Here is a 24,384-nt window from a genome sequence, read left to right on the forward strand (position 1 = left end):
AAACACCTGAATGCAGCACTGGGATGTGCTTCCTTGAACCAAGGTCCCTGTGTCCATTCCTCATGCCTTGGGGAATCTCAGACGAGTGCAGAGCAGGGCGACACACCGCAGGGCTGAGGTGCCTCCTATCCTCTTGGAGTGGCAGCAGGAGGCCAGAAAGACACTATGACTGCTGCAGTGCATGGCCTCTGCATGTGCAAGGGAAGGCCTCATGTCTCTGAATACCCCTGTGTGTATGAGGAGTGCATGAGGCATAAACTAAGCTGGGCCTCTAATGAGTTACATTACAAGTGATTTCTAGAAGAAGACAAGCAGTTTATTGCTCTTGAAAATCATCCAGTCATCAATCTCCACACCGCATCCTTGAGCTCCTGGTTCCTCATGCTGTAGATGAGGGGGTTCACTGCTGGAGGCACTACCGAGTACAGAACAGCCATCAACAGATCCAGGGATGGGGAGGATGTGGAGGTGGGCTTCAGGTAGGCAAACGTGCCAGTACTGATAAACAGGGAGACCACGGCCAGGTGAGGGAGACACGTGGCAAAGGCTTTGTGCCGTCCCTGCTCAGAGGGGATCCTCAGCACAGCCCTGAAGATCTGCACATAGGACAGCACGATGAAAACAAAACAAACAAATGCTAAACAGGCAGTAACTACAAGAAACCAAACTTCCCTGAGGTAGGCATCAGAGCAGGAGAGCTTGAGGATTTGGGGGATTTCACAGAAGAACTGGTCCACAGCATTGCCTTGGCAAAGTGGTAGTGAAAATGTATTGGCAGTGTGAAGCACAGCATTAAGAAACCCACTGCCCCAGGTGGCTGCTGCCATTTTGACACAAGCTCTGCTGCCCAAGAGGATCCCATAGTGCAGTGGTTTGCAGATGGCAATGTAGCGGTCATAGGCCATGACAGTGAGAAGAAAATACTCCGCTGAGATAAAAAAGACTAACAGAAAGACCTGTACAGCACATCCTGCATAGGAGATGGCCCTGGTGTCCCAGAGGGAATTGGCCATGGATTTGGGGACAGTGGTGGAGATGGAGCCCAGGTCGAGGAGGGAGAGGTTCAGGAGGAAGAAGTACATGGGAGTGTGGAGGTTGTTGTCACAGGCTATAGCAGTGATGATGAGGCCGTTGCCCCAGATGGCAGCCATGTAGATACCCAGGAAGAGCCAGAAGTGCACGAGCTGCAAGTCCTGTGTGTCTGTGAATGGCAGGAGGAGGAACTCAGTGATGGAGCTGCTGTTGAACATTTGTTCACTTTGGGCATGGGCAACTTTGAAAGAGGAGAAGACATTGACAAGTTAGGGCAGACTTCTTAGAGCAATCCTATGTGGTTTCCCAAAACATCCCCCCTAAATGACTTCTGTTTCTTTGGGGGAACTTTGTTCAACTCCTTTTTGTGAGCTAAAGTTTGTGCTGCTGAGTGAGGGCACTTTCTTTGAAGGGGCAGAAGTCAACACCTCTACGTTGCTCTCAGCCTGAATACTGAGGGACAAAAGAGCTCCCTGTGCCCTAGTGCAGAGTCAGGAGAGCTCGTCTGCCCATGAGTGATCTGCTAGTCACCACACAGGTGCCCAGTGCTTACACCTCTCTCTGTTGGAGGATGATCTCACACAACATACTTGAAGAAGAAATTGGAGTTCTGTGAGCTCGGAAGAGTCCAGTTTAAAAGTCCCTTTCTCCAAACTCTTCTCTCTTTCCCTGTGCAGCTGAGCAGAGAGTGATGCAGAGGGGTGGCCTGGCACTCTGCTTCCCGGAGTTGTCCCTGCTCAGAGCTGTTTCTCTGTCTCCAAGTCTCCTCCCTATCAGACCCCATCACAGACCCCATCCTACCTGCAGTGTGCTCAGCTCTGCCCTGCAGACATCTCCTGGCAGCCGGGCATGGCCCAGGGGCATCTCTGTGTTGGCAAGGCCTAAGAAACAGGTCAGATAGATAAACCACAAGGAGACCACAGAAGTGTCTGGGCTTTAAGTAGGCAAATGAACAGGTGAAGGGACTTAATCAGCTTTCTCACCGACTTACTGACCTCTCAGTCTAATGCTGTAGGAGTCTCAGTCTCTTCTGCAAACCTGACAGCTCCATTGCTATTTTCCTCTACAAACAGAGCAGGAAACTGAAAGCACAGACCTCAGAAAGCACTTTTCCTTCCAGGTACTACCTGCCTTGACATGCTTCTTGAAAATCTGCCTCTGGCAATGTCCTGCAGTAATCTGGAGCTGTGAACATCCCTGGCCCATGCAGCACCCCCTCGACAGCAGAGAGACCCTGCCCTGCTGGGGATCGCTCCTTCCACCCACAGCTTCTCCCTGCAGTGCTATGGGGAGCTCCATGGGCAGGCTGAGTGCTGACTCTGGCAGGCAGCAGAGTCCCTGCCTCAGCACAGAGCCCTCTGGGGTGCAGGGACCCTGCTCTGAAGGACAGCCCTAGGCACCCCTGGCTGCATACCTGGCTTCACACCCCTGCAGCCATCCCCAGGAGAAGGCCGCCGTCATGCCCTGTCCCTCTGATGGTGCGGCAGGGAAGCCCTTCTCTGGAGCACGTCCTCCTCCTCCTCTACATTGGAGAGAGATCTCTGTGGGCTATGACAGCTTTATGAGACCACTCCAGGAAGCTCCTGTTCATTGCCCTGTACCAAGAGACTTACCATGTAGGGGGCTGTGAAGTTTTCTCCACCAGTGAGCTCTCAGCCACCCACCCAGCCCAGACCACCTTTAACCTCTCCCTGCCTTGCTCGTCTCCCCTCAGTGCCTGCAGGCAGTGCCCTCAGCCCTGCTGCGCTTTGCAGAGGAGCTGCTCCTGGGCAGAGCTGTCTCTCTGCAGTGCTGCCCGCTTGCCATAAGGTCCCTTCATCCCTGGAGCCCAGCCCAGCTCAGCAGCAGAGGGCCAGCCCAAGGCGGCACTTTCTCTGCTCCCTCTGGGCTCCCTGGAGATGTCCCAGGGGCTCCAGGGGGTCCTGCTGTGAAACAGGCTGAAGCAATCACTGATGTTCCCTCCCTCAGCTGGGGAGAGACACTTATTTCTGCAGTGTCATTTCACCTATCAGGGACAGAGTTACATCCTATAATCACATTTTCTTGTCCCATCATTAGGGTGGACACCCAGACAGTGCAAAGGAGGGACCTTATTTACCCCTACTGCTGAGGGAAGTGATGCAGCTGAGTCCATTGAAGCACCTTATCCTGGGTTTCTATTTGGGGTGGAAGGTGACTCAACTCACTCTCATGTGTGCCACAAACTCACAGGAGGAGAGATTCCTCTTGCCTCAGTTCAGGTGTGCATTAAATAGGCACCTGCATGTGAGCTCCTTGTCTCAGCTCTCATGCTAATTAGTTGAGGTGGAAGGCAGCAGTGAGCTGTTCAGACCCAAACACCTGGTGACATGTGAGGTGCGAGAGGTAGTCTGATATACGTGCAGGTACCTGCAAACTCAAATGGAGCAGTTCATAGAGACAGGGCAACATCTGTGGACATACTCTTGGAGGTTCTTGGGAATTTATTTGGCCAACTGAAATGGCAGCTGACGGCCAAAGTAAGGGCAACAGAACCATTCCCTACTCATTAAGTTCAGGGCAGTTTATAGAGTTATTCATCTGAATTATTCATGTGCCTTAGCGAGAGCTCAGTTTCTCTCTTCTCCTTCTGCTGTATTTACTAGATCTCCACTGACATGGAGACATTGGCAGTTGCCTCATGTTCAGCCCCACATTGCCTTACAGAATTCAGGATATCTACTCAATTTCATGTTCAGATCCAGGCTCACAGAGCTACATGAGATGCCAGGGCTTGCAGGGACAGCACAGGACCTACAGGAAAGCAATTCCCATTCAGGGTGAGCGCGTGACAGACACTCCAGACAGCATCACCGAGAGTGCAGTTTGGTGCCTGTGTGCCATTGACTGATGCCATCAGTCAGAGGCATCAGCCATCAGATGCCATCAGAGAGGCAAGGTCTGTCCCTTCACTACCCAGTAGCTGCAGGCATTGCATGAACACAAAGCACATCAGAGCGAGGTCTTTACTCACTCCCTGGATGATACAGTCAAGGAACATACCCAGCATTTTCACAGAGTGCCTGGATACGTCTTGTCTTCAAGGACAACATCCTACAAGCACAGCAACGGTCCATATCAAAATTCAGTTGAAACTCTAAAGGGAATTCAAGGGCACTAAGATGAGCTGTTGCTACTTCAGGAACAGTTAAAGAAGAAACAGAGATACTGTGGACCACTACTAAATTTAGTAAGAGTAGGTGTAGGTAGATCTGAGATGATAGTCTATGTCCTATTTGCCTCAGTTACCATCAGAGAGGTCTCCCAGGCCTTTGTGCTTCGAGGCAGGACTCTAGACAGGAAAGGGGAACAACCAGCTATGGATGGTGATCAAGGCAGGGGTTACTTGAGCAAACTACACCCTTACCAGTCCATGGGACCAGAGGGGCTGCATCCAAGTGTTGCTGAGAGAGTGTTTTTCACCAGGAGGTGGAGGTCTGTTATGATCCCAGTAAGAAAGGAACTCAGACTCTGTAAGGTATCTTTTAAAATGCTGTTTGTTAGCTCTAACACTATAAGGAGAGAATTGTATAGCTAAACCTATGCCCCTCTAGATGTTGGGAACCCCAGGTGGTGTAGCATTAAATGGGCTTCTGACCCACATGCAGCATGCAATGCAGACCCCATCTGTAGAAGAGAGTCTCCTGGTTTGGTCATTCAAGCTACTATAGGATTTTCTTACAAGGAAACAACATTATTTAACCTTTCTACAGTCAAACAGAAACAACGTTGCCATGAGAACTTTGCTGCACTGTTAGGTACAGGCAAAGCCAGGCAGGTGGCATAAAGGCCAGTACAGAGTGGGAGCTGCCTCCAGGCTCCTTTTGACAATGAGCTCCTGAGGTTGTCCTGCAGCCAAGGGATCTGTGCAGCACAGCTCAGGTGTGAAGACCACACTGTACATGCAGCACAGAGCAGCACAGCACTGACTGCTCAAGTTTCCCTGTGAGAAGGCTGTCCTCCACCCTGGTGTCACAGCTGAGGTGCTGCGGCCCAAATGTGCATTGCCAGGAAGAGCTGTAGGTCCATTGTTTGTCACAGAACTGTGATTTTTTGGATTAAATTAATAGGGTAGGCTAGGATAGGATAGGATAGGATAGCAAAGAATAGAATAGAATAGAATAGAATAGAATAGAATAGAATAGAATAGAATAGAAACAGAACAGAACAGAATAGTTCAGTTAGAAGGGACCTACAATGATCTTCTAGTCCATCTGCCTGACCAATTCAGCACAGACCAAAAGTTACAGCATGTTATTAAGGACATCGTCCAAATGCCTCTTAAACACTGACAGGCATCGGGCATCGACCACCTCTCTAGGAAGCCTGTTCAAGGTTTTGAACACCCTCTCGGTAAAGAAATGCTTCCTAATGTCCAGTCTAAACCTCCCCTGATGCAGCTTTAAACCATTCCCATGCATCCTATCACTGGATCCCAGGGAGAAGAGATCAGCACCTCCCTCTCCACGTCCCCTCCTCAGGAAGCTGTAAAGAGCAATGAGGTGGTCCCTCAGAGTCCTTTTCTTCAAACCAGACAAACCCAAAGTTCTCAGCCGCTCCTCAGAGGACATTCCTTCCAGCCCTTTCACCAGCTTTGTTGCCCTCCTCTGGACGCAGCCAAGGACCTTCACATCCTTCTTAAATTGTGGGGCCTAGAACTGCACACCGTACTCCAGGTGAGGCCACACCAACGCTAAATAAAGTGGGATAATCACCTCTTTTGACCAGTTGTTTCCACTGTGTTTGAAGCACCCCAGAACACAGTTTGGTCTTTTGGCTGCCAGGGCACACTGCTGACTCCTATTGAGCCTGCTGCCAACCAGTACCCCCAGATCCCGTTCTGCAGGGCTGCTCTCCAGCCAGTTCTCTCCCAGTTTATACTTGTGCCCGGCATTACTCTATCCCAGGTGCAGAATCCAGCATTTGGTCTTGTTCAATTTCATGCCATTTATGATTTCCCAATGCTCCAATCTATCTAGATCCTTCTGCAAGGCCTCTTGTCCCTCAAGAGAGTCAACAGCACCTCCCAGTTTGGTATGATCAGCAAACTTGCTAATGGTGCATTCAAGTCCTGCATCTAGAGCATTGATAAATATATTGAACAGAACTGGCCCTAGGATTGAGCCCTGTCGAACACCTCTGGTAACCGGTCACCAGCCAGATGTAGCCCCATTCACTACAACCCTTTGAGCCCTGCCGTCCCGCCAGTTCTTCACCCAGCGCACCGTGTACCTGCTCATCCCACAGTTGGACAATTTGTCCAAAAGGATGCTGTGAGGGACAGTACCAAAATCTTTACTAAAATCCAGAAAAACTACATCCACCTCCTTCCCTTCATCCACTGGGTCAAAGGATATCAAAGGATATCAAATTGGTTAAAGAGGACTTTCCCTTTGTGAACCCATGTTCACTGTGCCTGACAACTGCATTATTCTTTAAATGCCTTTCAATAGTACTCAGTATAATCTTCATAATTTTTCCAGGTACTGAGGTCAGACTAACAGGTCTATAGTTCCCTGGGTCTTCCCTCACATCCTTTTTGTAGATGGGAATAACATTGGCTAGCTTCCAGTCAGCAGGGACCTCCTGAGACTCCCAAGACCTTTGGTAGATGATCGAGAGGTGTCCTGCTGTAACATCCTCTAAGCTCCTTCTGTACTCTGGGATGAATCCCATCAGACCCCATGGACTTGTAAGCATTCAGCTGATATAGCTGGTCCCTTACAAATTCAATGTCCACAAAAGTCACTGTTCCCACACTCTTGGTCCTCTGACTCAGGGGACCGAGCAGCCCAAGGTCTATCAATATTATTAAAGACTGAGGCAAAAAATGCTTGAATGGCTCTGCTTTTCCTTCATCCCTATTAGTCAGATGACCATCTTCAGCAAGTATTGGTCCAATGTTTTCTTTAGACCTCCTCTTGCTATTAACATACTTAAAAAAGCCCTTCTTGTTATCTGAAACAACACTGGCCAGTTTCAACTCTAATTGAGCTTTGGCCTTTCATGTCTTCTCCCTGCATATACAAACCACAGCTCTGTAATCTTCCCATGAAGCCCAACCTTGTTTCCAGAGATCATACAATTCCTTTTTCCTCTGGAACTCCAAGTTCTTTGTTCAGCCAAGCTGTTCTTCTGCCCTGCTTGCTTGACTTACAACACAGTGGAATTGCCTGCTCCTGTGCTTCTAAAAGGTGGTTCTTAAAAACTGGCCAGCATTTGTGGACTCCTGAGGCCTCAAAAGCAGATTCCCAGGCTACTCTGCTATAGCTCCCTCCTGAAGTCCAGGGTAGCAACTCTGCTGTCCTTTTTTGTTATTACACTGAAAATTTTAAACTCAACCATTTTGTGATCACTGTGGCCAAGGCAGCCACCTACCATTGCATCCCTCACAAGTCATTCTCTATTCAGAAACAGCAAGTCTAGGAGGGCATCTTTGCTAGCTGGCTCACTGAATACCTGTGACAAGAAGTTATCATCTCCCACAAAATTCAAAAATTTCCAAGACCTTCTCATCACAGCAGTATGATATTCCCAGTTGATGTCTGAGAAGTTGAAATCTCCCGTAAGGACCAGGGCTACTGATCCAGAGATTTCTCCTAATTGCCTGCAGAATAACTGATAGGTGCTTACATCCTGGCTGGGTCATCGGTAGTAGACCCCCACTACAACAACTCCTTTGTTTTCCATCCCCCTAATCCTTACCCAGAGGCTCTCAACCACATCATCACTGTAAGGGCTGTACAGTCAAACCTCTCCTTTACATATAGTGCAACACCTCCACCTTCCCTGCCCTGCCTATCCCTTCTGAACAGCCTGTAGCCCTCCATCCCAGCTCTCCAGTCATGGGACTCATTCCACCAAGTCTCACTAATACCAATGATATAGCTCTGGGAGCTGACCAACGTTTCCAGATCATCCTGTTTGTTTCTCATACTGCCTGCATTGGTGTACAAGCATTTCAGATAGACTGAATTGGTGTACAAGCATTTCAGAAGACTCCTGAGTCTTCCATGCTCCCAGGAGCAGTGTAAATGTTCCCACTAGCATTGCCACCCTCAGGCAATGCCATGCCAACCCTCGGCTTACCTACTGCAATCCTGTTGGTATCCCCTTCCCCCACTGATTCTAGTTTAAATCTCTCTCGATCAGCCCTGGCAACTTATGCCCAAAGATGCATTTTCCCCATCAGGACAGGTGGATCCCAAAAGGCCCCAGCATACCTTGTCTCTCAACGGCTCTTCCATGGTTTAAAAACCCAGAGTTTTGGTGGGGACACCAGGCCTGGAGCCAGGTATTGATATCCTGCGCTCTCTTGTTTCTTCCGATGTCTCCCCCATTACTGGGAGGATCGAAGAAAACACTACCTGAGCTCCCAAATTTTTTAGCATTCTTCCCAGGGCTCTGAAGTCTCTTTTGATTGACCTCAGACTTTTTCTTGCAACATCTTTTGTACCCACGTGAAAGAGCAGGAATGGATAGTAGTCTGAGGAGGAGGAGGAGCAGGAGGAGGTGGCAGCAGGAGACCATGGCATGACAAGGAGGAGGACGAGGAGGAGGAGGAGGCAGCAGGAGACAACAGTTGACAATGAGAAGGCTGCAGTAGACAAGAGCATGAGGAGGAGGAGGAGGTTGAAGAGGAGGAGGAAGAGGAGGAGGAGGAGGAGGAGGGGAGAGGAGAAGGAGGAGGAAGAGGAGGAGAAGGAGAAAGCAGCAGGAACAAGTGACAAGGAGGAGAAGGTAGCAGGAGACAAGAGCATGACAAGGAGGAGGAGGACGACGACAAGGAGGCAGCAGGAGACAACTGCATGAGGAGAAGGAGGAGGAGGCAGAAGGAGAAGGAGTGTGATGAGGACAAGGAGGCAGCAGGAGACAACAGCATGACGAGGAGCAGGAAGATGAGGAGAGAACAGGAGAACACAGCATGTCAAGGAGAAGGAGGAAGAGGAGGAGGAGGAGGAGGAGGAGGAGGAGGAGGAGGAGGAGGAAGAGCAGGACACAGAGGAGGAGGCAGCAGGAGACAGATATTATGAAGAGGAGGAGGCAGCACATGACAACAGCATGAAGAGGAGGAGGAGAAGGAGGCAGCAATAGACAACAGCATGACGAAAAAAAGGAGGAAGAGGAGGAGCAGGTGACCACAGGATGATGAGAAGGAGGAGGACGTGTAAGAGGGGAAGGAGGCAGCAGGAAAAAAAAGCATGAAGAGGAAGAGAAGGAAAAGGAAGAGGAGGAGAAGAAAAAGGAGGACAAGTCAGCAGGAGACAAAAGTATGACAAGAAAGAAAATGAGGATGAGGAGGAAAAGGAGGAAGAGGAGGAGGAGGTGGAGGTAGAGGAGGAGCAGACAGCACGAAACAAAAGCATTACAAAGAGGAGAAGGAGGAGGTGAAGGCTGAAGGAGAACACAGGATTATGAGGAGGAGGAAGAAGAGGAGGAGGCAGCAGGAGACAACAACATGATGATTATGATGAGGAGGAGGACAAGGAGGTAGCAGGAGACAACAGATGATGAAGAGGACTAGGCAGCAGGGTAAAACAACATGAGGAGAAGGAAGAGGAGGAGAAGGCAACAGGATGAGGAAAAGGAGGAGGAGGAGAAGGAGACAACAGATTACAAAGAGCAGGAGACTGCAGGAGACAAAAGCATGATGAGCAGGAGGAGGAAGATGAAGAGGAGGAGGAGGCAGAAGAAGAAAACAGCATGACGAGGAAAAAGAGGAGGAGGAAGAGAAGGAGGCAGCAGGAGGCAACAGCATGACGAATAGGAGGAAGAGGCACCAGGAGATAACAGCATAAGGAGAAGGAAAAGAAGGAGGAGGATGCAGCAGGAGGCAACAGCATGTCAAGGATGATAATGAGGAGGAGGACAGCATTCTACTGGAGAAACTGGCTGGTCATGGCTTGGACGGGTGTACGCTTCCCCGGGTAAAAAACTGGCTGGATGGCTGGGCCCAAAGGATTGTGGTGAATGGAGTTAAATCCAGCTGGCGGCCAGTCACAAATGGTGTTGTCCACAGCTCAGCACTGGGGCCAGTTCTCTTTAGTATCTTTATCAATGATCTGGACAAGCAGATCAAGTGCACCCTCAATAAGTTTGCAGATGACACCAAGTTGGGTGGGACTGTTGAGCTGCTTGAGGGTAGGACGGCTCTACAGAGGGATCTGGACAGGCTAGGTCGATGGGCCAAGGCCAATTGTATGAGGTTCAACAAGGTTAAGTGCCGGGTCCTGCACTTCAGTCACAACAGCACCATCCAAAGCTACAGGCTTGGGGAAGAGTGGCTGGAAAGCTGCCCAGCAGAGAAGGACCTGGGAGTGTTGGTTGACAGCTGCCTGAATATGAGCCAGCAGTGTGCCCAGGTGGCCAAGAAGGCAAATAGCATCCTGGCTTGTATCAGAAACAGTGTGGCCAGCAGGACTAGGGAAGTGATCATGCCCCTGTACTTAGCACTAGTGGGGCCGCACCTCGACTACTGTGTTCAGTTTTGGGCCCCTCACTATAAGAGAGACATTGCGGTGCTGGAGCACATCCAAAGAAGGGCAACAAAGCTGGTGAAGGGTCTGGAGCACAAGTCCTGTGAGGAGCAGCTGAGGGAACTGGGGTTGTTTAGTCTGCAGAAAAGGAGGCTGAGGGGAGACCTTCTCGCTCTCTACAACTACCTGAAAGAAGGTTGTAAAGAGCTGGATGTCAGTCTCTTCTCCCAAGTAACAAGTGATAGGACAAGAGGAAATGGCTTCAAGTTGCACCAGGGGAGGTTTAGATTGGATATTAGGAAAAATTTCTTCACGGAAAGGGTTGTCAAGCATTGGAACAGGCTGCCCAGGGAAGTGGTTGAGTCACCATCCCTGGAGGTATTTAAAAGACATGTAGATGTGGCACTTAGGGATAAGGTTTAGTGGTGTACTCGGCAGTGCTAGGTCAGCAGTTGGACTCGATGATCTTAAAGGTCCTTTCCAACCAAAATGATTCTAGGATTCTATTAATTTTATGACGAGGAAGAGGAGGCAGGAGACAACAGCATGATGAGGAGCAGGAGGCTGCAGGAGACAACAGATTACAAAAAGCAGGAGGCTGCAGGAGACAAGGATGAAGAGGAGTATGACAAGGAGGAAGAGGAGGAGGCTGCAGGAGATAACAGCATGAAAAGGAGCACTTGGAGGAGGCAGCAATAGAAAACAGCATGAGAGGAAAAGAAGGTAGGAGAAGGAGGCAGCAGGAGACAACAGCATGTCAAGGATGATGATGATGAGAAGGAGGATGACGAGGAAGCAGCAGGAGACAACAGAATGCTGAGGAGTAGAATGAGGAGGAGGAAGAGACAAGAAGAGAAAACAGCATGCCAAGGAGGAAGAGGAGGATGAGGAGGTGGAGAAGAAGGAGAAGGAGGCAGCAGGAGACAACAGCGTGATGAAGAGGAGGAGGAGGAGGAGGCAGGAGGAGAAAACAGCATGATTAGGAGGAGGAGAAGGCAGAGGAGACAACAGCATGATGATGATGATGAGGAGGAGGCAGCAGGAGAGAGGAACATAAAGAGGAGGAGCAGGAGGCAGTAGCATGATGAGGAGCAGGAGGAGAAGGATGCAGTAGGAGGCTACAGCATGGTGAGGAGGAGGAGGAAGAGGGGGAGGCAGGAGACAACAGCATGATGAGGAGGAGGAGGAGGAGGCGGCAGCAGGAGACAAAAGCATGGTGAGGAGGAGGTGGCTGCAGGTGACAACTGCATGATGAGTCGGAAGATGAAGAAGAGGAGGAACCACGCTGGATGCCGGGAGCACACCGTGATTTGCACCCCGTTGAGGGGATGCACGGGGAGCCTCAAGAAGGACCTATCTCAGGTGCCCTCATGCTTGTAAAAATTTATTCCCAAGTAAACACATGGGTTTCAGTAAGATCACTGGCATGAACAGGGTGTTGCTTGAGATGATGGGGAGCAGAATCAGGCTTAAGGGCAAGGATCTTCAGTGAATGGCTCTGCCTATGTGACCTCCAGCAAAACACAGCCGAACTGGAGATCATGATCTAAAATTTCTGCTTTTAGTCTGAATGCTGAGCAGGGGAACTACGCTGTCTGAAAGAATTACCAACCTGCTAAAAGTCAGTCTGTGGGATTTTTACATCAGGTGATCACTTTTTGCTTTTAACAATCGAAATGTGTGCGGGCTCCCAACCTGGTTGTCTGAGCTTTAGAAGTCTGTTTGTTCAGGCTTGGAAGGCCCTTCTTAGGGCAGGAAAATAATGGATTGAGCATAAAATGTCTAAGAAGAGTGTTATGAGAGTCCTCTGACTAATCTGTGACCTCCCGGGACTGCGTCTGTCCCAAGAGCTTGCAGTCCTCTTCCAGCTTCGGATGCAGGAGGGAAAGACACTGCAGATAGATTAAGACTATTGAAATGTCAGTTAGACTAACTTAATTAGACTCTGCAGAGCCATTGTGTTGTTCGGGTTGCCAACGCTGAGATCTTAGGTGCAAATGCACAGCATGCAACCCAGAGCGTGTTTCATTCCAGCTGCAGCGGTGGACCTTCTCCATCCGAGGACCTATTCCTCTGTTGGCTTTAAAAGTGGCTAGTGGGTGGGAGATAGTCTTCTGTGGGCATGAGTGGAATAAGATATCACCTTTTGAGCATATTTCTCCCCTTCCAGGAGATACATCCACATCCTGCTTCTGGACTTTCCATCACAGGCATGCTGGTTTACGTTACAGATTTGTTTGTAGCACAGTCCGCATTCCCAGCCTTTGCATTTGCGATGCTCCTCCACTTGTACTTCTCACAAGAAATCGTGGCCATGCAATCTGTTTTAACAGCCAGGGCTCCGGGCTGCTGCAAGCATCCACCAGACCTGCACAGCAGCCTGCAGCTGGGACACCTGGTCCTTGTCCCCAAATTAATGTTGCAATTGCAAGACAAGCAATGCCTGCAGTATTACAGCTATGGCCACAGTTATACAAGTTCTGACAAAGCTCTCAAAGGTTTCTGTAGACAAAACTGCAGAAGATGATCTCTGATGAGAGAGAAAAATCCATGGGGAGCATCAGACTGTCCAGTACATATCTGCAAACACACCTGAGGCTTTTCCCCATTGCCTGCAACATCCTTTCCTCTGCAACAAGCAGTGCCAGGGAAGGAGGGTCCTCTCCGGACACCACTTGTGCAAGAGCAGCAGATTTTTTTAAGTCAGACACCAAGTCAGACATCCCTTTCATCCACAGGGAATCTGTTGGGAACAAGATCTAAGAATGTGACCTAAATCCAGGACAGAAAAGCATTATGTAGCTCAAGATTAATCACAGAATCACAGAATCACAGAATCATATAGGTTGGAAAAGACCTTTAAGATCATCGAGTCCAACCATAAACCTAACACTGCCAAAAACCACCACTACACCATGTCTCTAAGTACCTTATCCAAACGTCCTTTAAATACCTCCAGGGATGGCGACTCAACCACTTCCCTGGGCAGCCTGTTCCAATGCTTGATAACCCTCTCGGTGAAGAAAAATTTCCTAATATCCAGTCTAAACCTCCCCTGGCGCAACTTGAGGCCATTTCCTCTTGTCCTATCACTTGTTACCTGGGAGAAGAGACCGACCCCCACCTCTCTACAACCTCCTTTCAGGTAGTTGTAGAGAGCAATGAGGTCTCCCCTCAGCCTCCTTTTCTCCAGGCTAAACAGTCCCAGCTCCCTCAGCCGCTCCTCATAAGACTTCTGCTCCAGACCCTTCACCAGCTTTGTTGCCCTTCTCTGTACACGCTCCAGTACCTCAATATCCCTCTTGTAGTGGGGGGCCCAAAACTGAACACAGTATTCGAGGTGCGGCCTCACCAGTGCCGAGTACAGGGGCACAATCACTTCCCTAGTCCTGCTGGCCACGCTATTTTTGATACAAGCCAGGATGCCATTGGCCTTCTTGGCCGCCTGGGCACACTGCTGGCTCATATTCAGCCGGCTGTCAACAAACACCCCCAGGTCCTTCTCTGCCAGGCAGCTTTCCAGCCACTCTTCCCCAAGCCTGTAGCGTTGCATGGGGTTGCTGTGGCCCAGGTGCAGGACCTTGCACTTGGCCTTGTTAAACCTCATACAATTGGCCCCAGCCCATCGATCCAGCCTGTCCAGGTCCCTCTGCAGAGCCTTCCTCCCCTCCAGCAGATCAACACTCCCACACAACTTGGTGTCGTCTGCAAACTTACTGAGAGTACACTCGATCCCTTCATCCAGATCATTGATAAAGATGTTAAACAGAACTGGCCCCAGCACCGAGCCCTGGGGAACACCGCTTGTGACCGGCTGCCAACCGGAGTAAACTCCATTCACCACCACTCTTTGGGCCCGGCCGTCCAGCCAGTTCTTTACCCAGCGAAGAGTACACCCGTCCAAGCCATGAGCAGCCAGTTTCTCCAGGAGAATGCTGTGGGAGACCGTGTCAAAGGCTTTACTGAAGTCTAGATAGACAACATCCACAGCCTTTCCCTCATCCACTAGGCGGGTCACCTTGTCATAGAAGGAGATCAGGTTGGTCAAGCAGGACCTGCCTTTCCTGAACCCATGCTGGCTGGGCTTGATCCCTTGGTTATTCTCTACATGCCGTGTGATAGCACTCAGGATGATCTGCTCCATCAGCTTCCCCGGCACTGAGGTCAGGCTAACAGGCCTGTAGTTCCCCGGGTCCTCCTTCCGGCCCTTCTTGAAGATGGGCGTCACATTAGCTAATCTCCAGTCAGCAGGGACTTCCCCAGTTAGCCAGGACTGCTGGTAAATGATGGAAAGGGGCTTGGTGAGCACATCTGCCAGCTCCTTCAACACTCTCGGGTGGATCTCATCAGGCCCCATAGACTTGTGAGTGTCTAAGTGGTGCAGCAGGTCACTCACCATTTCCCCCTGGATTATGGGGGCTCCAGTCTGGTCCCCATCCCTATCTTCCAACTCCAGGGGCTGGGTACCCATAGAACAGTTGGCCCTGCTATTAAAGACTGAGGCAAAGAAGGCATTAAGTACCTCAGCCTTTTCCTCATCCTTGGTCACTGTGTTTCCTCCCCCATCTACTAGGGGCTGGAGATTCTCCTTAGCTCTCCTTTTGCTGCTAATGTATTTGAAGAAGTGTTTTTTGTTGTCTTTTATAGCAGCAGCCAGACTGAGCTCTAACTCAGCTTTGGCCCTTCTAATTTTCTCCCTGCACAGCCTCGCTACACCTTTGTAGTCCTCCTGAGTTGCCCACCCCTTCTTCCAGAGGTCATAGACTCTCCTCTTTCTCCTCAGTTCGAGCCAGAGCTCTCTAGTCAGCCAGGCCGGTCTTCTTCCCTGCCGGCTCGTCTTTCGGCACCTGGGGACAGCCCGCTCTTGTGCCTTTAGCACTTCCTCCTTAAAGAATGTCCAGCCTTCCTGGACCCCTTTGCCCATAAGAGCTGCCTCCCAGGGGACTCTCTCGACCAGTCTCCTAAACAGGCTGAAGTCCGCCCTCCGGAAGTCTAAGGTGGCAGTTCTGCTGACCCCCCTCGCTGCTTCTCCACGTATCAAAAACTCTATCATTTCATTATCGCTCTGCCCAAGACAGCCTCCAACCATCACATCGCTCACAAGTCCATCTCTGTTGGTGAACAAGAGGTCCAGCGGGGCACCTTCCCTCGTTGGCTCACTCACCAGCTGTGTCAGGAAGTTATCTGCCACACGCTCAAGGAACCTCCTGGACTGTTTCCTCTCTGCTGTATTGTATTTCCAGCAGACATCTGGCAGGTTGAAGTCCCCCACAAGAACAAGGGCTAGCGATTGTGAGGCTTCTCCCAGCTGCTTATAGAATAGTTCATCTGTCTCCTCATCCTGGTTGGGGGGTCTGTAACAGACTCCCACCACAATATCTGCCTTGTTGGCCTTCCCCCTGATTCTTACCCATAAACACTCCACCCTATCATCACCATCATCAAGCTCTAAACTATCCAGACTCTCCCTGACGTATAGGGCTACCCCACCACCTCTCCTGCCTCGCCTATCCCTCCTGAAGAGTTTATAGCCATCCATCGCCGCACTCCAGTTGTGCGAGTCACCCCACCACGTTGCCATGATGGCCACCATATCATAGTTTTCCTGATGTACAATGGCTTCCAACTCCTCCTGCTTGTTGCCCATGCTGCGTGCATTGGTGTAGAGGCACTTCAGCTGGGCTGTCATCCGTGCCTCCTTCATAGAAGAACACCCCTTGCGTGCTTTGAGGCATTTCACTGGTGTTTCCCTCTTGGCTCCCGTTGCCTCAGTATCCCCTGGCTCAACTCCGCTCGACTTCGGCTGTGCCCAAGCGTACCCCGCGCATCTCGAAGACTCAGGCCGACTGTCCTCGCTGTCAGCCGATCCCTCCAACCATGGCACGTCGCCCCTCAGCTTCTCTCGGGCAAGCCTGATATTATCCCCCTCCCCCTTCGAGTCTAGTTTAAAGCTCTGTCAATGAGCCCTGCAAGTTCCTGAGCAAAGATTCTCTTTCCCCTTTGAGAAAGATGAATCCCATCAGATGCCAGCAAACCCGGTGCGGCGTAGGCCATCCCGTTGTCAAAAAAAACCAAATCCGTGGCGATGACACCAGCCACGGAGCCATGCATTAATAGATTGGGCATCTCTGTTCCTTCTGGTGTCACTGCCCACCACTGGAAGGAGAGAGGAGAAAATAACCTGCGCTCCTGAGTTTCTTACTAGCCGTCCCAAGGCCCTCAAGTCTCTTTTGATCACCCTAGGACTTCGCGTTGCAGCCTCATCGCCCCCCACATGGAAGAGCAGTAGGGGGTAATAGTCCGAGGGCCGTACCAGACTAGGGAGTACCCTCGTGACATCCTTCACGCGGGCTCCAGGGAGGCAGCAGACTTCCCTAAGAGGAGGGTCTGGCCGGCATATCGGACCCTCGGTTCCCTTCAGAAAGGAGTCACCCACAACTATAACCCTTCTTTTCTTCCTAGTGGAGGTGGTGGTAAGACGAGAGGTACGTTCTTCTGACCTGGGCGACACCTCTGGTGTAGATAGACTGTCGTCCCCATCCTCCACTGACTGGCCTTCCACCTCCAGGGCCTCATACCTGTTGTGTAGAGGCACCTGGGGGGGCGAGGCGGGCAGGGAGGGCCTTCGCCTGCCGCCACGAGCGCGGACTCGCCTCCATTCACTCTCCTCCTCTGAGCTGCTGCCTTCAGCCCGGCGGGGGGGGGACAGAGGATCCCCTTGATCGTGGGTTCTTACTGGCGGCTGCTGCTGCTCCTGTTCCCGTCTCAGGGGGGGCAGAGCCTGGCACCACCAGTCGATCTCCTTTTCAGCCTCCCTGATGCTCCTTAACCTTTCCACCTCCTCCCGTAGCTCTGCCACCATGCAAAGCAAGTCATCCACCTGGTCGCACCTCACGCAGCTGTCCACATGGCTGCCATGCGTGAACAGCGAGATGCCCAGGCACTCCCTGCAGCCCGAGACCTGGGTGGCGGCATGTTTTCCCGGCAGCTCCGTCTGGGTAGCCGCATCCACTCTGGCGAGCACAGAGGGCATCGCTTTCTGACGAGTGAGGACCATAGTTGAGTTTCTTCTGGAAGGATGGGGACTACCGAATGAACTCACTTCTCACAGATCCTCTTGAGCTAGTAGGTGCCTTCGCCTTCCCTACTTGCCCTGCCTGCGCAAACTGCCGCGCAAACTGCCGCGCCACGCCCTTCTGACGTGCCACGCCCTGCTTGCCCGTCCTGTTCACCGCGCTCCTGGTCGCTCGCGCTCCCTGGGAGATGCTCTTGTACGGGAAGGGGATTTCCGCCGTCACTCTCGTCCCCGCCCACACTGAGTCAGAGCCGGGTCCTCGTCAGGAGCTCCCGCCTTCCTGCTCAGGGGCCGGGGGGGTGGCTGCGCCCTCCCTTTTCTTTTTCCTCCCTTCCCTGCGCGGTTTTGCCGCGGTTTCGCCGATCCAGCAGCGGTCCCCCGACGCGGTCCTCTGTCTCAGAGCTGCCTCGGAGGCTTCGCTGAAAGGAATAATCAGCTACTTGGAAAGGAATAATCAGCTACTTAAAGGAATAATCAGCTACTTGACGCTCCCCTGTTAAGGCAGAGAGTCTGCTCTTCCTTCCAAAGAAAGTCTTAGTCAAGAGGCTTTGTCCTGGTGTTCAGTACCCATTTGTCCCATGGCCTCAGGTCCTGCCACACATAGATCCAGGTTGATTAAGTGCCACTCAGAGTGCGGTGGTTTGCTGTGCAAGTCATGCTGTGCAAGTCACAGAAGGACATTTCACAGCTGGCAGATAGCTGGTATCAGACCTTCACAGACTTTTATTTAGAGAAAGAAGAGGTCCAAGAATCAAGGCACCTGTATGGAATTAACAGAGAAACTCGTCAACAGGGGAAAACTTCCATTCCAGTCCTCCAAATCCTTTGTCTGGTCCTTAAAATCTCAAATAAAGATTTTAATACCATTTATAGCCAGCACTAGAATTAACAGTGATTTGTCATCACTTGGTATTAAGCAAGGAGAGTCTTGGCTGTTCCCAGCAAAGTCAGTAATTCTGCTGCCATGCAGAGAAGTGAGCACCAGCCAAGCTGCTATCAGAAACGTCCACAGAAATGACCCAGGGAGACTGTTTTTCACCTTTCTAGTGGTTGCCATGGTCTTCAAAAGGCAAAGTTTCCAAACGAATTCTGTCTCTCACAATCAAATCCTATAAAACATTTTTGAGTGTTTTATTACTCATCAATATGTAAAAATGGCACCGCTTTACTCAAAAAAAATCTGTTCCCTGTGTGTATTCAGATCCATGTGTGCAGCCCTGGTTAACTAAAATATTTTTGTTGCTTTTTTTTCCCCTGAGCTCTACAGATGCAGCACAGCTCACAGTTCATTTTCTCCCTTGTTAACTGAGGTTAACAGTTGGACAGGTCAGGCAGTTGGACTGGATGATCGTTGTAGGTCCCTTCCAACTGAACTATGCTATAAATGAAAACCTGTAAATGAAAAGCGCAGAAGTTCCCGACTTTGGACACAAGGGGTCCGTAGAGGATCACAAAAGCAGCTGAAGTGCAGCAGCAGCTCCAGTAACCCATCAACTGAAACAAGGTTACGGTATTTCTACCTGTCTTTTTAATCCTTTAGTGTTGCACGCTGCACACTTGGACCAAAGATTTCAGTATCGACAACCGGAACAACACACCCCTCTCTGTGGAGTCTAATTAAGACTAAATAATTTTTCAACAGTCTTAATTGCAATACAACCACTTCATTGCAATGACTGACTGCTCCTGGCTACCCCTGCCAGCCATGCAGATGTACCCAGAGCTGTGCAGGCATCACTGTGCACCTGGGGAACAGCAAAACCCAGCCGTGCAACCTCCCCGGGTGGGAGAGGAATGGGTTCGGGGTGATAGTGTTGGGCTTCAGTTCCCATCTTCTGCCAAAGCTCTGGTCTGAGCTCCTGACTCATCAGGTACCTCCTGGTCAGACATGTTGAGGTGTCTTGGGGCAGGCTCTGGGGCATGGTTGCCACCTTTCTGGACAGTCCTGAGTCTTAAACATCATTACTTTCCGCAAGGTCCTCCAATATCTGCCAGCAGATTTACCACTACACTTCGCAAGAGATGGAAACGAGGGGAGAGACTCAGCTAAAGGAAATGCAATGGGAAAAAGTCAGCCTGTCTCTACACAAAATGGGAAAAACAGGGAGCACCCTCAGACACCACTGAGCATAAGAGATGACAGAAAAGTGTGTGTACATAAATGGCTCTCTCTGAGTTACTTAAATGGGCTGCCAACTCTGGTTTTACAGCATTTGGCTGGTTTTCCCTTACTAACTCCTTGCGATAGTCCTGTGGGATCTGTATCAGGTTATGGGGGTGATGCTGGGTGATTTAAGAAAGTAATGACTTGAGAGCCAGATGGTGTTAGGGATGTGATCCCGGGGAGATACTCGAATCTATCAGCACTCTCAACTCTCATCCCACCCACAGTTCTCCTGCATGGCCTCATGCTGTTTTGGCTAAAGAGCTAGATATATTAAAATTACCAAAGGAGGTTACTGCTGTGCAGCCAATGGATGATGTCATCAGAGGTCCTGCAGAACTTGTAACACAGGCTGTGGCCAAGGTTATCACACACCTACAGCCTGCTGGGGTAGAGGTACTGGAGGAAAAGAAAGAGGGACCCATTCAGGATGGAAGCTTTTGGGGCATCAGATGGAAAGGTGGGAGAAAAATGGCCCCTGCTGTGGTGCCACAGGAAATCTAGCAGTTACCCATCCCCAAGTATTAAAAAGGCAGTTATGTACTGTGCTAGGGACTTTAGGGTTTTGGAGGCACATATTCTGAGATTTAATATCATAACCCAAACATTCTATAACTTATTAGAGAGAAACGCAAACTATGCCACAACACGAAGATGCCCTGGAGGTTTTAAAGTGCATGTACAGCAACCACTAGGACCCTGCGTGGCTCCTTTTGCTACGTACACATGGACTTGAATACTTGTTACATACGCTCACCAAAAAAAAGGGTAAGTGTCAGATGCTCTTGGAAATGGCACACCAGTCCCGATGCTGTATGGGCTGGTGCCAGACCATGGCTAGGAAACTGGGCAAAACACAATAGGCAGACAGGGAATGGAGAGGAAAGGAGAAGGGAATATTGGTAGCAAATGTATGATATTGCTAACTTTGGTCTTATTCCTGTAGGACATATAGCAGCACGCCAGAAGAGTACCACTCAGGTGGCAATATGGCCAACAACTTAGCAGGATAAGTGTGGGAGGACTTTCTTCTGCCTTGAGTGGTGAGTGGTTGGGTAGATGGTTGCAGGAACAGTTGGGACATGCTGGCTCATATGACTAGTGAGAGTAAGCAGCAAGCAGACCATCCTATGAGCACCTGTGGGTTTTGCAATGAAATGAAGGTTTGTCTTGTCAAGAGTCAACTACAAAAAGGGAATGAAAAGCCCATTGGAATACTTGGCAAGTAGACTGCATCAGACCCCAAGGGGGTGGAATTTTATTGTGACTGCAGCTGATGTAGTGAGCAGTTTGGATAATGTTTGCCCTCCACGCACTGCGTCTGTGTGGGCGACTGTAGCAGGATTAAACCACTACGCACCTAAAGCCACCAGAGATACAGCCAGACAATGGGCCACTTTTTAAAAATAAAATATCACAGTAATGGTGTCTCAAGCCTGGAGTCATGTGGACTTTCCACTTACCCAGCTGACCTCAGAGTAATGGTAATAGCAGAGAGATGCACGAGTGGCTTAGGCAACAATTCAAATGGCGAAATGGTGTCATCTGCCAACTCGCTGAGGGTGCTCTCTGCCCCCATCACCCAGACCATTATTTAAGGAAGATGTTAAGGACCTAGTATTGACCCCTGGTCAACACCGCTAATTACTGGCCTCCAATTCGACTTGGTGCCACCAAGCAGCAGTTTCTAAGCCTGGCTGTTCAGCCGGTTTTCAGTCTACCTTGCTGTGTCTGTCTAAGAGTATGCTATGGGAGACATCCTCATTGACAAACACAGCATTTTGCCTGTCTAAAGTCAAGATAAACAGCATCCACTGCTCTCCCCTCACACACTGAGCTAGTCATTTTGTTGTAGAAGGCTGTTCAATTGGTTAAGCATGATTTCCTCTTACTAAAGTCATGCTGACTACTGCCAGACCCCCTCTTGTCCTTAATATGTTTGGAAATGACTTCCAGGAGGATTTGCTCCCTCATCATCCCGGGAATCGAGGTGGGACTGGTTGGCCTGTTGTTTCCTCCTTCTTGCCCTTCTTGAAGATAGGAGTGACACTTTCTTTCTCAGAGCCCTCAGGCACCTCTCTCACTCACCGTGACCTTTCAAAGATAATTAGAGTGGCTTCACAATGACATTGTGTCATCACTCATGGGTGCACCCCAGCAGGGCCCATGGACTTGGGTATGTCCAGTTTGTTTAAGTGCTCCTTAACCCAGTCCTTCCTCCACTTACCCACTTACCAAGGGTAAGTCTTCCTTGCTCCAGGCTTTCCCTCTGGTCCCTGGGTCCTTGGATTCCTGAAGGCTGGTCTTGTCAGTAAAGACCAAGGCAATGAAAGCATTCAATACCTCATTCTTGTACCTTTTCCCTTCTCACCAGGTCTCTTGCCCCATCTAGCAGCAGGTCCATATTTCCAGCAGGTCTTCCTTTTGCTGCAGATATTTCTGATCTTGCCACTAAGAAGCCTCCTTCAAAGGCAGTGTGTCTTCCTGACCACCACCTTCATGCTCCTCTCTCCCCAAGTCTCCCATCACCTGTGACCCCACGTCTGATCCCCATGAGTCTGAACCCACTGTGCCCATATTGTCCCCTCCCTTTATCCCTTTCCCCCATGTCTTTGCCTCCTTGATGCATCCAGTGTCTTTGAGAAGAGCCAACCCCCAGATGCCCCAGCACCCCTGGACTCCTGCTCCGCACCATCATAGGGGAGGATGTCCAGGTTCCTCCCGAATGTAGAGCAGGATTCTGCAGTAGGACCGGGGTGACCACCCTTTTGCTGCTTGTTGACCTGCTCAAGCCGTGGTGTCCACATGGCACCACCGGACAGCCCCACTCACAAGTTTTTCTTCCCTTATATTCCTGTTTTCCCTCTTTATTCTATCCATGCATTTTTATCCTTTACCACCCTCATTACCTCCCCAACCACCACCACAATAAACAGTCCATCCCAGTTAACTTCTTCCTCAGTGATCCTGATTGTAGTGACTTTATGCCCTTACTTATTATCTGCGATGCAGAGCAAGCTGTGCATTAATTCTCCTGCCCAAGCTGTTGTTGCAGACCCCTGGGTCGCATGCTGCAGCATGAGCACTATAGCCCTGAGCACCACTGAGCCCAGGGACTTTGAGGGGGTCAAGCATGACCACCCACTATCCTACATCCTCGCTGTTCCCATCCTTGCTGCTGAGCTGTGCTGCCCAGGAGCATCTGCATCCAGCAAAGGGCCGCTTGTGGGTTTCTTCTTGCACCCAAACTTCCTCACATTCAGGCCTTCAGTGGACATTAGAGGAGGTTGGCAGTGTTCCTTGCATGTCTGCAAGAGGTAGCATTAAAAACCAAAAAAAGCCCTAAGAACTGTACGCATGGGGACAACACCAAAAAAAAATTTAATTATGGTGAAAGCAAATGCTGCAGGATGAGGTTCAAAAGCCCCAGAGTTTCAGCAGGAGAGCAGATCTCTTCACTTGGCCCATCTTTAGACCTTTATCTCCAGGTTCTGTGCCTTTTTCTTTTTTGCAGCTTTTTTCCCAGCTCTCTTGGATTTTGGGGAGGCTCAGCTGTTGCGCTTGCGACCCCAACTTTCAACTTTTCTTCACAGGAGAGGTGTTCCTGCCATTTCCATGGCCTCCTCTGGACCACCTCCAACAGGTCCATGTCTTTCTTATGCTGAGGGCCCCAGAGCTGAATACAGTACTCCAGGTGGGGTCTCACAAGAGCAGAGTAGAGGGGGAGCCATCTCCTCACTTGACCTGCTGGTCACACTTCTTTTGATGCAGCCCAGGATATGCTTGGCCTTCTGGGCTATGAGCACACATTGCTAGCTTATATCCATTTTTTTTATTTCCCCACAATATTTGGGACTACTTCACAGTTGGTGACGCAATGGCCAGGACGGGGATTCTGTCTGTTGATGAGAAGATAACTATGTGAAGAGACTGTGTTCTCCTGCAGCAGCACCTTCTGCTTTGGAAGCCAGTGATCAGCATGTGAACATAGGACGGAGAAGAAACTCCTCCTGCACTCATGTGCCCTGGTGCATATTCATAGGTGGCTCCCACCATGCTCAAGCAGCTCTCCCAAGCAGAAAGATGAAAGCAAGGAGGAGTGCAAACTCGCTCATCCAGGCAAATCTCCAGTTGCACACCCACAATGTGAAGATCATAAAAGGGCAGTATGTGACACAGAGGGATGTAATTATTGGGTCACATTAGATGTAGGAAAGCATACCTCTAGGGATACTGATTCTGCAAAGATTTCTTAATGAGTGTTCCTTTAAACAGTAAATTGCTTCTTTTGAATCTTAATTTTAAAGATGCAAATTACTCTGCATTTTTACACTTACTAATAACTATAATCTCATAAAGGACCTAAGAACATTTTGTGTGGTCACCTGTTATCCTAGAAGTATTGCTATCCTCTAAATGTACCTGTTTAATGGGTTTGGAAATAGCTATTTTCTTAATAGCTCGTTGACGTGAGAGTTGCTTGGTCATAAAAGACTTTCTGCTTGCAATTGTAATTACTCTGGAGCAAAACACCACTGACAGAAACCCTTCAGACAAGGGGAAGACAAGGGGGTGGGGGAAACTGTTTAAACTAGAAAGGGATGCAGGTAACAGGGCAG

At 50.0% G+C, this 24,384-nt stretch overlaps 1 protein-coding gene across 1 annotated transcript; it reads right to left on the bottom strand.

Annotated features, from left to right (window-relative positions):
- Positions 1-332: 332 nt before the first annotated feature.
- On the bottom strand, positions 333-1,250 carry LOC142421197 (olfactory receptor 14C36-like). Its single transcript, XM_075525736.1, has one exon. It carries the CDS (start codon positions 1,248-1,250, stop codon positions 333-335), a length of 918 nt encoding a protein of 305 aa, XP_075381851.1.
- Positions 1,251-24,384: the final 23,134 nt, after the last annotated feature.

This window comes from Mycteria americana, chromosome 27 (assembly GCF_035582795.1).
Source record: "Mycteria americana isolate JAX WOST 10 ecotype Jacksonville Zoo and Gardens chromosome 27, USCA_MyAme_1.0, whole genome shotgun sequence".
NCBI lineage: Eukaryota > Metazoa > Chordata > Aves > Ciconiiformes > Ciconiidae > Mycteria > Mycteria americana.